Here is a 14,116-nt window from a genome sequence, read left to right on the forward strand (position 1 = left end):
CTAAGATTTTTCAGGCATTTCGTTTCAGACTTCTGCATTTTCAGCAGAAGTTAATTCAGCTGTCAGCATTTCCAGTGAGTTTCCTTCAGGAAATGCAATTTTCTAGTTGATGCTGACATTCTACACACGGCTGTGGTTTTCCAGGAGCTTCAAAGGACAATTATGTCAGTTTGATTTATTGATCATCTACCAGCTCCTCTCCATGTGATGAGGATGAGGCTTCAATGATGTCACCTCAGCAGCCGTCCTGTAGAGTCAGGACACACGGCTCATTGCTGCACCTGTGTTGGACAGCCCAGTGTGAGAAGATATAAAGATGCTTTGAAATACACAGCCTCCAGTGCACTGGCTGTTTTCAACAAACTTTACTGAAACTGTCAATCAGAGGGGTATTCCATCAACATGGATAAAGGAAATAGCTGGTTTATTTTGATAAGTCTGGCTTATTTAAGTGAGAGATCTGTTTCATGACTGTGGCTTAAAGGAATCCCTGCTCAGTAACCATGGTAACTGATACCAGTGAACTAACCTGCTCCACGGCAGGTTAACTGTCGAGCTTCATTTAACTGTGTGTCAGAGAATTCCTGACGGACAGAAACCGAATGTAAAACAGACAAGTGTCTTGTACTCTCATCACTTGTGTCCATGTAGAAACAAGTTCAGACCTTTTTCTATGTGATCAAGCATGAATTTATGTGTTTAATTGAATTCCAATGAATATAATTACTAAGAAAAAGTTAAGAAAATCATGTCTTACAACTTTTACTGTCTTCAAATACCAACAGCTTATTTGACATGCAGTGAACCTTCAGTGCCAAAGTTATTTATTCATTCACTCATTTGTTCCAGCTGTGAAGGTGAAAAACATTCACAGTATGTCCAAAGTCCAAACCATGTCCTTCTGCTGTGTTTAAATTTATACTTCTCCAGTTTCTCTATTTCCCACTTCAACTTGTAATTTTTACATTTTTCTGCCTCATGTCCAGACTCCCAGTGCCAATGAGCAGATGATGTCTGTAAATCAAATAAACAGCCTCTGAATAAGAAAACATTTTAAAGAGCAGCTGATTATGTAGTTGGTAATATAAATATGAATACTGAACAGTTACTGACTCATGGCCTGCAGCAGGTCAGACATTTGTAGGTAGGTTGTAGGTTTGTATATCTTTCAAAAATGATTGTTGTTTGCCTTTTTTTGCTACATATAACAAGAAGGCACAAGAAGGAGGAATGAGAGAGGGCAGCATGAAGGTCGGTCAGTAGGTTGGAATTGAATCCATGTGGCTGTTTAGGCCTCAGTGCACAAAGTGGACGCTCTACCAAGTGAGGCGCCGTGCTTTAGGATCCCTTTCTTTACACATTTTTTGCGGTTTCTTGCCAAGATACTCCTTTGTTTGTTTTGTTAATTGTAATAATATTGGCCTTTTTTCATGATGAACCCTCTGAATTATTTGTATAGTTTGATCTTGAGAAGAAAACTGCTCTCGTTTTCTCTTCTTTTTGTGACATCTTATCCTCTTTTTGACAATCAGCTGTTCTAGGCTGCTTATATTCTCCGTGCACGCTCACAGTGCAAGCTTGTTTTAGCCTACCTTGAGTTTTCATTGACTTAGACCAGGCTAAATTTTCTTAGTTGAACTTAATTCAGGCCAGGATTTTTCACTTAAGCGTAGACTTAGTTATCACCCTTGATGGTTTACCCCCCTTGGACAGATGCAAGCCAACAAGATGAATATATTTTAAAAGTAAAGGCCCAATCCTAATGTCCCCCCTGAAGCCTCAAAACCCTGAACCATCACAGACTTTAGCTGACATCACCAGTGCTTGAGAGGGAGAGGCTGCAAAGACGTGGAGTGGATGAATGGGACACTTTGCAACATATCAAACTGACATAAATACACTATGAAGAACATAAAAATAAAAGAGGAGGGTACATACACAAATCTAAATATACTCTGTCAAGTTTTAGGAAAATGTATTCATAATATTTTAAAAGCTTAATACTTTTGTTTTAATAAACAATGATTTGATAAATAATTCAGGTTAAGTTGAAAAATTAAGATATTGTGTCGTGATTTAATACATTTCTGTTTTTGAATAAGCAGCTTTGCAGATAGAATTGAATTCAATAAATATTCAAGTATTTTTTGTTTTTTTTACACGTCCCCTGGTGACCCTGTGTAGCCCTGTGTTACCAGGGGAACCCCAGAAGTGTTTAAACACATCAAAACAACTGTGGTTAATTCCCTCAAGTAGAGTCTGCAGCAGAACTGCAATGATTAATCGAATCTTAAATTAATTGACTGTTTTGATAATCAATGAATCAGTCTGAGCATTTTTTTAAGAACTGTGAGTTGTTTAAGTTGTGGGCAAAACAAGACATTTGAGGACGTAATCTTGGACTTTGGGAAAAACTGACTAACCAGTTAGAGAAGAAAATGATTGACAGACTGATTGTTAATGAAAATGATCATTACAAGAAAGACTACAAAAGGTCCAAAGAAGTGAAGCACACCCCATGTTTGGACACTTAAGGACGTCATCCTGGGCACTGGGAAACACTGATCAACTTTATTTTATTTTATTTTTTTAGTTTTGTGACAAGTATAGACCAAACAGTCTCCAACAGTTAATGTGCCACATGACATATTAATCAGTTATCTAAAAGAAATCCCAAACTAAAGGAAACAGATACCAGCTTTAAACCAGGAGCACAACATCCAGGAGCTTTGTGTGATGTGATTTCCTGCTTACCCAAACAGAAATCAGCTGTGATCTGATTTTTATTTGATGCGCAGCCACGAGGAAACACTTCTCCCTGTTGAAAAGATCACACATCACTGATTCTAATTCTCGTTTTTCTTTTTACTGCACCTCTGACAGGCAGAAACTAACAGTTACAAATCAACAAAATCAAATGACTGTTTATTGTTCAACAAAAATAGCACAGACATAAACACATTAAAATCTGTCCACGACAGATGGACAAATAGAGACAGAGAGACAGACAGACAGCAGAAACTACAGCCTTGGAATCTCTTACAAACTACTACTAATACACTCTGAAAAGTGCTTAGTCACTGTAACGCTCCCATGTGACGACAGGTCAACACGCACCTTATTCCTACTGACCCTACAGTTTTGGGGAGGGTGGGTTGTGTTGTATGTTTTGTTGTGTTTTGTGTGTGTGTGTGTGTGTGTGTGTGTGTGTGTGTGTGTGTGTGTGTGTGTGTTTGTGTGTGTGTGTGGACGGAATGATAGGCTGGATGCTTCTGGTCGCTTCATACAGAATGTGGACGGCTGATGATGACGAGTTTGGATCTGAAAGTCTTCAAAGCACCACTTGATACCCAGAAAGATCACTGTTGCAAAATGGCCAACCTCCTTACAGTATTTACAAAAATATAAAATGTAAATAAAAATACAAACAAATTCTCTTTTCAAAACTATTCTCGTTAAGAAGGGAGGACTGAGGTGTTGAAGGTTTGCTGGAAAACTGGCTGTCTCTTGATGGTGTTGTCCTCCAGACGGAGCTGGTGCTGCAGACTCTACTTATCTGTCTTCTGCTTCTTGGTCTCAACTTCGTCCTGGAAACAATGAGGAACATGGTGAGATATCTCATAACCACACCTTTCATCTCCCTGTAATCAGCTGCTCAGAAGAAAGCAGAGATTCATGAAACAATTCATAACTACTACAACAGTAGTAACCAACCTTTGACTTCCAAACTCTATTATCTCTCAATATAAATACCAGACTGAGAGAGTGACATGTTTATTCTGTTAATTTATCTTTTTAAAAATGAAATGCCAAAATGTACATTTTATAAAATGTAGTTATATATTTATCAGTATTCAGCCATCACATGTAGTAAACTGTAATGATTGTATATACTGATAGCAATAATAATACCCATCAGTGATCTGATTCAAATTTTAGATTTTTTTTTCTTTACTCAGAGTGAGAAACAGTTAAATGTATTTTATAAGATTATAAACATGTTATTTTGATATTAATAACATCTAATTTACACCTCGAACCATCACAAAAAACAATCACAGCCTATGGGAAAAGGCTGGAAACAAGTACAGAAATAAAACAAAAAAAAAGATGGAAACATTGCTGTTTGTAATATGTAAGGGTACTTGCATTTACTTACATTACTTATATTCAACATTTGAGAGCTTTAACACAAAAATTCAGTGAGTTAAAGGTGCTGAGACAAAAAGTGTTACAACCGTCCCTGGTCTCCCCTGTCCCTGATTTTCAATTGAGTCTTCATTATTTATTTGTATTTTAATATTGTGAAATTGGAAATTAAGAACACTTGTTAAGTTTTATTGACAGAGACAATGATAGTTGCTAAGCAACGAGATGCATCTCCAACTGTGCAAAAACTAACAGTGTGGTCAGTATGACCGCCTGTGGCTGAAATAAGTAAAAATGATCACATTTTCTTTGCCTTTGTGTAATTTACTTAAAAAACATTTTAAATTTTAAATTTAAAATGAACTTTGATAGTCAACCTAATGTACAAGATATCTTAAATTACATTGGATTACAACACCACAAAGTGTGTGGATTATCTTGAGTAGTCAAGTCATGATTTCTGCAAAGACACATTGCTGTTGAGTTTTTCAAATGTATTTTGGCTCTTTTAGCATCACAAGCTGCAGCTCACACCAGAACCATGTGGATCAGTGCTTCTCAACCTTTTTTACACCATGTACCACCTCAGAAAATATTGTGCTCTCCATGACATTAAAATACAATGGTGTAGGCTGACTCTATTCAGCCACACAGGAAGTAGCTTTAAGTTGCCCTCCAACTGAATCCATATTTGAGGTAACTCGAGTCATATCTCCTTGGGTGGGTGCTGAGGACACTTAACTGCAGCTTATCATGTAGCAAGGATGTGAGCTGCCTCTTTGTAATAGTTCTACTTTAAAGCAATGATTGCAGTGTTTTTGAAGCATTAATTTTCAGTGTCTACATTTTACTTTTTACCATTTACTCTCTTTCCACTCACAGTTTAGCTGCTGGCAATCACAGATGACAAATACAGCTCTAAGTGCATGATCAGGACTACATAACAGGCTGATATTAATACAAAAATACAGGATAGACACACATAGATGTATTTTAGATTTCATTTAAATTATCTCAAATTTTATGTTTTCATTTTGATATTAAATGATTTTATTTATAATTTATTTAATTTTAAAATATCTGACATTCCTTCATGTACCACTAGAGGGAGCTACCACAGTTTGAGCCTGTAGGATAGATGCATGAGAACTATGTTTTTGATTACTGATTTGAATTTGTGGGTGAACTGTCTTTTTAAAGCATGATGGCTGCTTTTCTCTCTGGAACTGGGAGTACGTTTCATATCAACTCTTCCTTACCTCTTCATCATCATCATCATCCTCAGCTGCTCTCTTCCCTGTTGGCCCATCAAGGTCATCTTCTTCATCGTCCTCTTCATCACCTGAACATACATAGAGAAGCACAGTCTGTTGGACTGATGACATCACACAGTTATTAAAGGATGATCAGTTCTCTTCTTCTCCATCAGAGGAAGCAGCTGGTTGATCTCTACACTCAGGCTCAGCTCAGGTTCATCTGTCAGCTCTGCTACACAGGTGTTCATCCAGGTATTTTGCTTCTGAGTCATGATTCTGCCCCTTTTTGGGTGAAAACCACCACTCTATTTTGACTGATGGTCAATACAAATTCTGAGGTCTTTGCCACTGTAAACACATAAAGTAATAAACCACATCACTGTTGATCGCTGTTGGAAAATTAAAGAAATAATGGTTGGTGAGTGTCTGCCTCCATCAAAGTTGAGGAGCAACCCCACCCTGTGGTTGGAGGTGGTATATCCTGACATATACAGGTACCTTATTCAATCTCTAGGTGATGTGTTTCTGACATCTGTTCATTTTTAAGACACTATTTTGCTGTTTTAGTCATCTGTCCACTGTGGTGTTGTGGTAAACTAATTACATTTCCAACATTAACATGACACTAGTCTGCTGTATTTGGCGCTGGCACTTTAACAGTGCTGGTTTTCACCCATAATCAAGGGTCAAGGGAGGTGGTGTGTGGCTGCTCTGATCTTTGCAGGACAGTACCAAAGGAACTAATACAACAGAGATACTCAACTTGCTCTGCCCTGCTGCAACTTAAGCAAAAGAAATAAAATATTGCAAAGGCATATAACTCACCTTTCTTGATTTTCAAATGAACTGACTTATTCTCTTAACTTATTATCTAACTTAACCTAGTGCAAAGACTGACTGATCGATCTGATGTTTTACTGCATTTAATAACTGCAGCTACATTTTTAGTTGTCAATGCTTTGCTCACATTTTAAAGAGTTTATACAACATTAAACAGCTGGAGGCTCTTCCATCATGTATTCACTAAACTGTGAGAATGATTCATAAACATCAACTTCTCTTAACAGGGACAGAACAAAGAGCATATTTAAGCTCTTTTAGCATGAAATACATGTGTGTATCTTTTGCTCCTCTTCCACTAATAGTTATCCTCGCCTGCAGAACTCTGCATCAGCCTTCTCTGTTAGTAACAGTCTCATTTATCTCATCATACAAAATGGTGAATAAGAAAATGGAGCGCCACCCAGCACCCTATCAGGGGAAAGATTTGGCCCACAAGCAGCAAGTTTAGTATCACTGTCATATAGTATGAAGGCAATACAAGTCAAGAGAAACTAGTATCTGTGTACATGAGGGGAAAATGATGTATTGACAATATTATCATGTAGATTACTATGAAGTGTAATAAACTACTGCTGCAACTGACAGTTATTTTCATTGTCGATGAATCTGTTGATTATTTTCATAATTAATCAATTAATTCAATTCTGTCAATTGAAAAATCGATCCAAACATGTGGCGCGCACAGACATATGTACAAGGTTTTCTTCCATGCCAACAGAGAGGAAGACAATAATATAACCATTATATTTAATATTTAATCATAAATTATTATATTTAATCATTCATTCCTTTAAGTCTTTCACTTGGTCACCCTTTTGAACAACTTGTCAAAGGTAAAATAAATCATAAAAAATGATACTACTATATTTGTACTGTCAGATGGAAACATTGAACATTTCTGCCACCACTATGACTGTCTGGAAAACACACAATCCTGCAAAACAGATTTCTTCAAACACGTGTGACTGTGTGATTTATCAGTGAAGTATTTAGACCTACAGGTGCAGACCAGGGATCAGTGGTCTGGTATGAAGGGGTAAAACTGGGTCAGAACATGAAATAATGATCCAGCATCAAACATGAGGAGAGCTGTGAAAATGTACATGCACACTGGACATTCTAGATTAGACTGGTTCTAGCTGGTTACATTTGGGTTTTCCGATATCTTGTGAAAGCACTACTCACTGTGAAAATGTTCTCCCAGTCTAGTCAAGTATTAATCAATTATTAGATCAATTGTCAACTATTTTGATCATTGGTCTCTGTCATTTTTTAAGAAAAAAAAAATCCAAATTCTCTGATTTCAGCTTCTCAAATGTGAATATTTTCTGGTTTCTATACTCGTGACAATAAACTGAATATTTTTGAGTTGTGGACAAATCAAGACATTTGAGGACATCATCTTAGACTCTGGAAAAAACATATCAACATTTTTAAACATTTTATGGACAAAAATAACTAATTGATGAATGGAGAAAATGGTTAACAGATTAATCGATAATGAAAATAATTTTTGCAGGTGGACATGTTTGGACCTAATTTTCAAGTGACACGACAGGATTAATTAATCGATTAATCAAGAAAATAAGTGACGGATTAAGCAACATTGAATATAATAATTAGTTGCAGCCTTATCCCAATCTGTATTTTTTTGCAGCGTGAATTTGTGTTGTTTGATGATATATGATCAGGGTCGATATTGGACCAGTGCTTTGCCTTACTTGCATGATTTATTTTACATTTTTTTTAATTTTTAATTCCTAAATGACTCCTGCATTTATTCAAATAAACTTACAATATTAGGGGTGTCCCGATCCAATATTGATATCGGTCCGATATCAGCCAAAAAATCTCCGATATATCTCCGATATAAGCGCTCCGATAAGCAGTCCATTTTCTGCTCCAGCACTTCTATCCATAGTGACGCTGTTTGCTGACTATTGTTCTCTGTTTGAGTAACATCACTTGATCAAGCCTTTTCTAACATTCCACACTACAAAATAAGTAATAAAAGTATGTATGATTCGTGCTGATATCGTATCGGCCAATACTCAAGGCTGCAATATCGGTATCGTATCGGAAGTGAAAAAGTTGTATCGGGACATCCCTATACAATATGGTTTTAACTCAAACATAAGGATGTCAGTATAGTCTGAAGTGCATTCTACAATTGCACCACCAGGTGGCAGACCAAGCCTTTTATTGGATCAAAATAGAATACAGTGAAATAAGCTGGTTTAGCAGATACATCAAATGTGCAAGTCTGCTTCTGTAACTGTGCAGTGTTTTCATGTTAACATCACACAGTTTGAGCTGGAAAATGGCAGCATAAAGCATTCTGTAGCTGGTGAGAAAGGCACTAATTCAGCTTTCTTGCTTTTTATTTGCAAACATACTATAGTTAAATTACAGTAGAGGGTAAGTTACGTTCATAAAACTCATTTCTATTTGGTTGTTGGATATATCCCAAAGAAACATAAAGTCATTTCCACCAACTACAACATTAGCAGGGAGCTTAGCAGGGAGCGATAAGAACAGCAATTGTTTTGTGATTAAAATCCTGTCGTGTTGAACATCATCGGAATAATTCCTCTCCTCCTCTGAGTGAAGGTTGGACTATGCTTCTGTTCTGAAGCTCCAGGCAACACCTACCTGATTCTGCAAACATGTGACTGTGAAATAAGACTTGTCTAAGAGCTGCTACAGTGTCAAAGAATAATTTGGATTCCTTTTATAAATATGCAGTTGTTTTAGAAATGTGATTATTGCTTTAGCATACTCAATCATCAATTAGAATAGTTTTCTGAACTCTTCCTGTCACACAGTATCAGTCCATGATAAAGAGTGTGAGTGTCAGTTGTGTGACCTTTACTGTCTTTTATTATTTCTTCATCCCATGTTGTTCAGCATGGTATGAAGACACCTACCCTCTCCATCCTCCTCATCCTCTTCTCCCACATCCTCCTCGTCCTCGTCTACCTCATTCTCCTCGTCCTGCCGGGGTGAGACAGGGTTACATTGGTCACCAGAAGAGAGAGAAACGGATCATTCATGTTCTACACGCTGAGAGAGGAACAAGAGGAGCCGTTCTTACAGTTTTGCCGTTGGCAGCAGCATCCTCTCCATTCTCCGTCTCTTCAGTCTGTTTCTTCTCTTTCAGCTCCTGAAAGACACACACACATATCCACTTTTATGAACGTAGCTTCATTTGAATAACACAAAGACAAAACATGATCTGACGACAAAATCTGACAAGCTAACAATGTATGATGACAGTCTTTTTGTGTTACACTCTTTATAATAAGTCTAATATTTTGATTGTTTCTTACTGTTTTGAAACACAGATGATTAATTATTAACTTACAAGTAATCAATCAAGAATTTGATCAATCAAGTAATATTTAATAAATTTACTATTAAATAAAGATCTCAAACACAACCAATTATTTGTATGAGTTTATGTTATGTTTTATGCTATCTGATATCCAACTATATGTGTTTACCATTTATGCCTTTACATCTTTCTATGTTTCATTTGGTATAGTTTGATATAAGTAAAATTTTTAAGTTTTTTAATGAAGATTAATTGATTAATTGATCATTAATGTTACTAGTGATCAATTAAAGAAAGTACTTAAAGCTTGCAACCCTAGTTTGAATAGACTGAGGTAATATCTAACTCTCTAGGACATTTGAAAAATGCTCTGTGATGTCTGAAGGAAGCAGTTGTCACACTGTGGAACATGAAATAGACAAAAGTATTAGGGTTGTGGACAAAACATGACATTTGAGAACATCATCTTACCCTGTGGGAAACACTGATCAACATTTTCTGCAATTTTATGGATCAAACACCTAATCAATTAGTGGATCATAACAGGAAATTGTTGAAATATTTTTACAAGATTGTGACAGGATTAATGACAGGATTTATTGATCAATTACAGATGATGACAAATGAATCAACAATGAAAATAGTTGCAGCCCTACAATGATTTTTGTCAGTAATGGGAAAAATTACCATGGAAATGATTTTATTCAGTATCAAGAAAGTTAAAATTCCATACATCCCTAGTCTAGATAGACAATACTTAAAAATGTTTCACTGGGAAAACCGAAACTGTGGCATGTTACTGGATCCAGTCCTCAGAATTCATCAAACTGGGATTTCTGATTGGTAACACACACAAGCGTGTCCGGTATTGACAAAGAGTGAAACTCTGAGGCACTGTCCTCTCCATCCTCCTCATTGAGCTGGGCTGCAAGTTGCCTTTTTACAGGCAGGTGGTGCTTCAAAGACCTCCTATTGGTCAGTTGTTTCTAAGCCCCTCCTCTCGCGCTGGCTGGCTGAAACCTGACACCGTCTGTTACTGCTGCAGTTTATTCAGAGCAGAGCCTGGTAGGGAAACCACAGAGGCATAAGTGCAAAGACTACAACTCCCAGCAGCACAGCGGCTCATTCTCTATCAGCTAATCAGAGCAGGTGCCAAAGCAAGCAAATGTTTTTCTTATGACAAAGCTCTCCAAATAAACCCCAGTAGGCCAGTGCAAGATTTCAATTCAATATGTTACCATGTATCTCAGAATGCTGTAGCATTTTTGTATTTTAAAAAGAAGTTCATGTAATCTGTAGTTTATGCAGGGTAAGAAAGCCTCAGATGTAGTGAACAAAGATGGATGATTAATATTCCACAGCTCTGACTGAACCAAATCTTACTGACATCATTATGACAACAAAAACAAGAATAGTTCTGACCCTGCAAATGTTCATTTCTTTCAGTAAAATGTCATCAAAAACTTGACAAGCATACTTTACCTTTTAGAGTATTTATTCAAATTAAATGCTTTGACATAATTAATTCTATCAGATATTATTATAGCCACCATTAACCTGTTAATACCACGTAAAGGCAAAGACTGATGTAGACAGATATAGCAATGAACAGGGGCATTTCCAGACTTTTTTGACAGGGGTGGCCCAAGTGGGGCACTGACTTATGCAGGGGTGGCATGCAGCACGTGCCTCCACTGTACATCTATCCCCAGGCTGTGAGACTGCTAAATTCATCCTCCACACTTCATCATGGAAAAACTTTTATTTTTATGACTCATTATTTAAATAATTTATTAATTTAAATTAACATTAGGGTTAATTAAAATCGTAAACAATTAAAAGCCTACATACAAAAGAAAACAAGGCACATTTAAAAACATCATATCAGTCAAACACTTCGATGAAAATAAGATCCCGCCTCTCACTGGACAGATAACCAATCACACTTGAAGATTATAGGGTGGCACTTGGGGTGCCCAATTAGATTTCACAGGTGGCCAGTGCAGTTATTTTCATAATTGATTAATCTGTTGATTATTTTCTCAACTTTCTTTTGTCCACAACCCAAAGATATTCAGTGTACTTTCAATGATGCTATTTGCAGCCTTATCCCAGTCTGAATTATTCCTTGTGAGATAAGTTGTTTTGTGTTTGATGATATGTGATCAGTGTTAGTGTTTGACCAATGCTTTGGCTTGCATGATTTGGTTTATCTTTTCAAAATACTCAGCATGGAGAAGCTCCCAAATGACTCCTGCATTTATTTAAATGATATGTATATGGGTTTAACTCAAGTACAGTGATGTGAGGGCAGTCTAAAGTGCATTCTACAATTGCACCGCCAGGTGGCAGACTAACCCTTTTATTGGATCAATGTGGAATACAGTGAAACGGGCTTCCTGAAATGCATATTTCCATTATCAATTAACTGTCAGTCATTTTTTCCATTAACCAACTAGCTGTTTGGTCAATAAAATGACAGAAAATGGTATAAAATGTTGATCGGTGTTTCCCAAAGTCAAGATGACGTCCTCAAATGTCAAAACTCACACATATTCAGTTTACTTTCAGAGAGGAGTAAAGAAACCAGAAAATATTCACATTTAGGAAGATGAAATGAGAGAGTTTTGACTTTTTTGCTTAAAAATGACTCAAACCGATTAATCAAAATAGTTGGCGATTAATTTAATAATCGTTTCATAACAGATTAATCGTTGCAGCTCTGCTTTGCAGACGTGCTAATGGGTACAGTACTACGGTGGAACATTTATTTATTTATTTATTTATTTATTTATTTATTCGTCCGTCTCACATCGTGCTCTTTTTTGCAGAGCAGTCTGTGTCCCTCGCGCCCTCCCGCAGCTTGCAGTCAAACCGAGTAGACTGCACGCGCGGCTCGGTTGAGACAGGCACGAGCCTGTCCCTCGCGCACCAGCTGCTTGAAGTAACCAGCCAACAGAACGGAGGAGAGGGGAGCGCACACACACACGCACACACACACACACACACTGTAGAGACAGCGATGACAGTAGCTGTAATTCATTCACTCACACGCTGTTGTTGTTTTAAATGACGAGAGAACCGGGGGGCTCGCGGCAATCAACAACAACCGCCTCGGCGTCCAATCACAGGAAGGCACCGAGGGACGGACGGCAGAGTTTTAAAAACCTCATCAGTCTTTGACAGAATACAGATGAAGACCGAGCGTCTCCGTGTTCAACTCTCCACACGAATAAACAGAGATTATTATTGAGTCACGTCAGTGGGGCTCCATCCTGTCCACACTAAGCTGGACAGCGGACTTATTAACCATGTAAAGGCTGAGTAGCCTATCAGTGGCTCGCGTCCTTTCACTACTACCAAATTCCAAACTCTAATACCGAATATTATTTAATATTCATTTTCGTGAGAATATGCCAACACGCATGTCAAGAACAAACGTACACTGTAACACAAACCAGTTCCCAAACAGTCATATCTTAGAGCCAATATTAATGTGTAAATATCAAGCTACGAGCAGTTTTTGTTCGCTGTTCTTCCCCAGTGTTGAATGGAAACAGCGGTGGGCGGTAACATACTTAGCAAATTATTCTAACATATTTAAGTTCTTATTTAAATGAAAGCGCTGCTGATTCTTAATGCTTCACCAACGGTAGAAAGTACCAGTTAACAGGATGTAAACTTGACAAATCTTTTAAGTGAGTTTTGGCACGGACGGACTGCCCTCGAACGTTACACAGAAACAACCTGGATGGAGCGCGTGCAGCCCGTCAGTCAGTGTGTGAATGACGGCCAGGCTGCTGTCATCTCCTCGTGCCTGGTTCCGTGTAGCTTTAACAAGGAGAAGGCACAGAACTAAACCCGCCGCGGAGGCAGAGCCGGTACCTTCAGCAGCCTGTCTCTTCATCCTTCCACTTCACCTGGGCACTTCAACCAACCTCCACCAGTGTGGAGTTTAATGTCAAAATGCTAATCATGTTGGACGGTATTTAGCGAAGTGAGAGTCTTTCTTTTCGGCTCAGTACTAAAAATAGGCAAATTAGTAACACAGTTATAAATGGAGGCAGGAGTTAAAAAGCGCATTGTCTCTCCTTCTCTCGTCCTTACCTTGGCGCTCAGTTCTCCGCTGCTTTCCACCTTACTGTCCGCCATGTTTGATATAGAAAAATAAGTTAATATCCAGTCAGAATATTGCAAAATGTTTTTTTTAAAAAAGATGAAAAATGATGCGGGGGTTTTTTCCAGATGGAGATGAAGAGACTCTGCCAACGGCGTGTCCACCAGCGCGAGCTCCTGCCTTTATAGACCAGTGGGAGGAGAGAGGGATCTGGAAGTGCGCGCTGATTGGTGGATTAGCTTTGAAAATATGCAGCCTGCAATTGGCCAGAGGGAAACAATAGACAACCCTCCCTCGTGCGTGCGTGCATGCGTGCGTGTGTGTATGTGTGTTTTACCTCGATATGGAGCCAAGTTTTTTTCTGCACAAGTTTGGAATATTTATTCTGTCACTCTCAATCTTTGTGACAAACACACA

The 14,116-nt window shown here is 37.9% G+C and overlaps 1 protein-coding gene across 1 annotated transcript; it reads right to left on the reverse strand.

Annotated features, from left to right (window-relative positions):
- Positions 1-2,850: 2,850 nt before the first annotated feature.
- Positions 2,851-13,871, reverse strand: LOC146323434 (uncharacterized). The gene is made up of 5 exons (XM_084722404.1): positions 13,690-13,871; positions 9,343-9,411; positions 9,176-9,242; positions 5,409-5,491; positions 2,851-3,587 (listed from the first exon to the last, which is right to left on the reverse strand). Exons 1-5 carry the CDS (start codon positions 13,732-13,734, stop codon positions 3,549-3,551), a joined length of 303 nt encoding a protein of 100 aa, XP_084578530.1. The 5' UTR covers positions 13,735-13,871; the 3' UTR covers positions 2,851-3,548.
- Positions 13,872-14,116: the final 245 nt, after the last annotated feature.

The sequence above is a fragment of the Lutjanus erythropterus genome, chromosome 7 (genome assembly GCF_056507025.1).
Source record: "Lutjanus erythropterus isolate fLutEry1 chromosome 7, fLutEry1.hap2, whole genome shotgun sequence".
Lineage (NCBI taxonomy): Eukaryota > Metazoa > Chordata > Actinopteri > Lutjaniformes > Lutjanidae > Lutjanus > Lutjanus erythropterus.

Bases quoted from the DNA above. Each gene is read 5' to 3' on its own strand.
- LOC146323434 (XM_084722404.1), bottom strand. From the start codon at position 13,734: ATGGCGGACAGTAAGGTGGAAAGCAGCGGAGAACTGAGCGCCAAG. The intron at 5,492-9,175 runs GTAGGTGTCTTC...ATGTATGTTCAG, and splicing joins GGATGAGGAGGATGGAGAGG to GTGATGAAGAGGACGATGAA. The intron at 3,588-5,408 runs GTAAGGAAGAGT...CATTGTTTCCAG, and splicing joins ATGATGATGATGATGAAGAG to GACGAAGTTGAGACCAAGAA.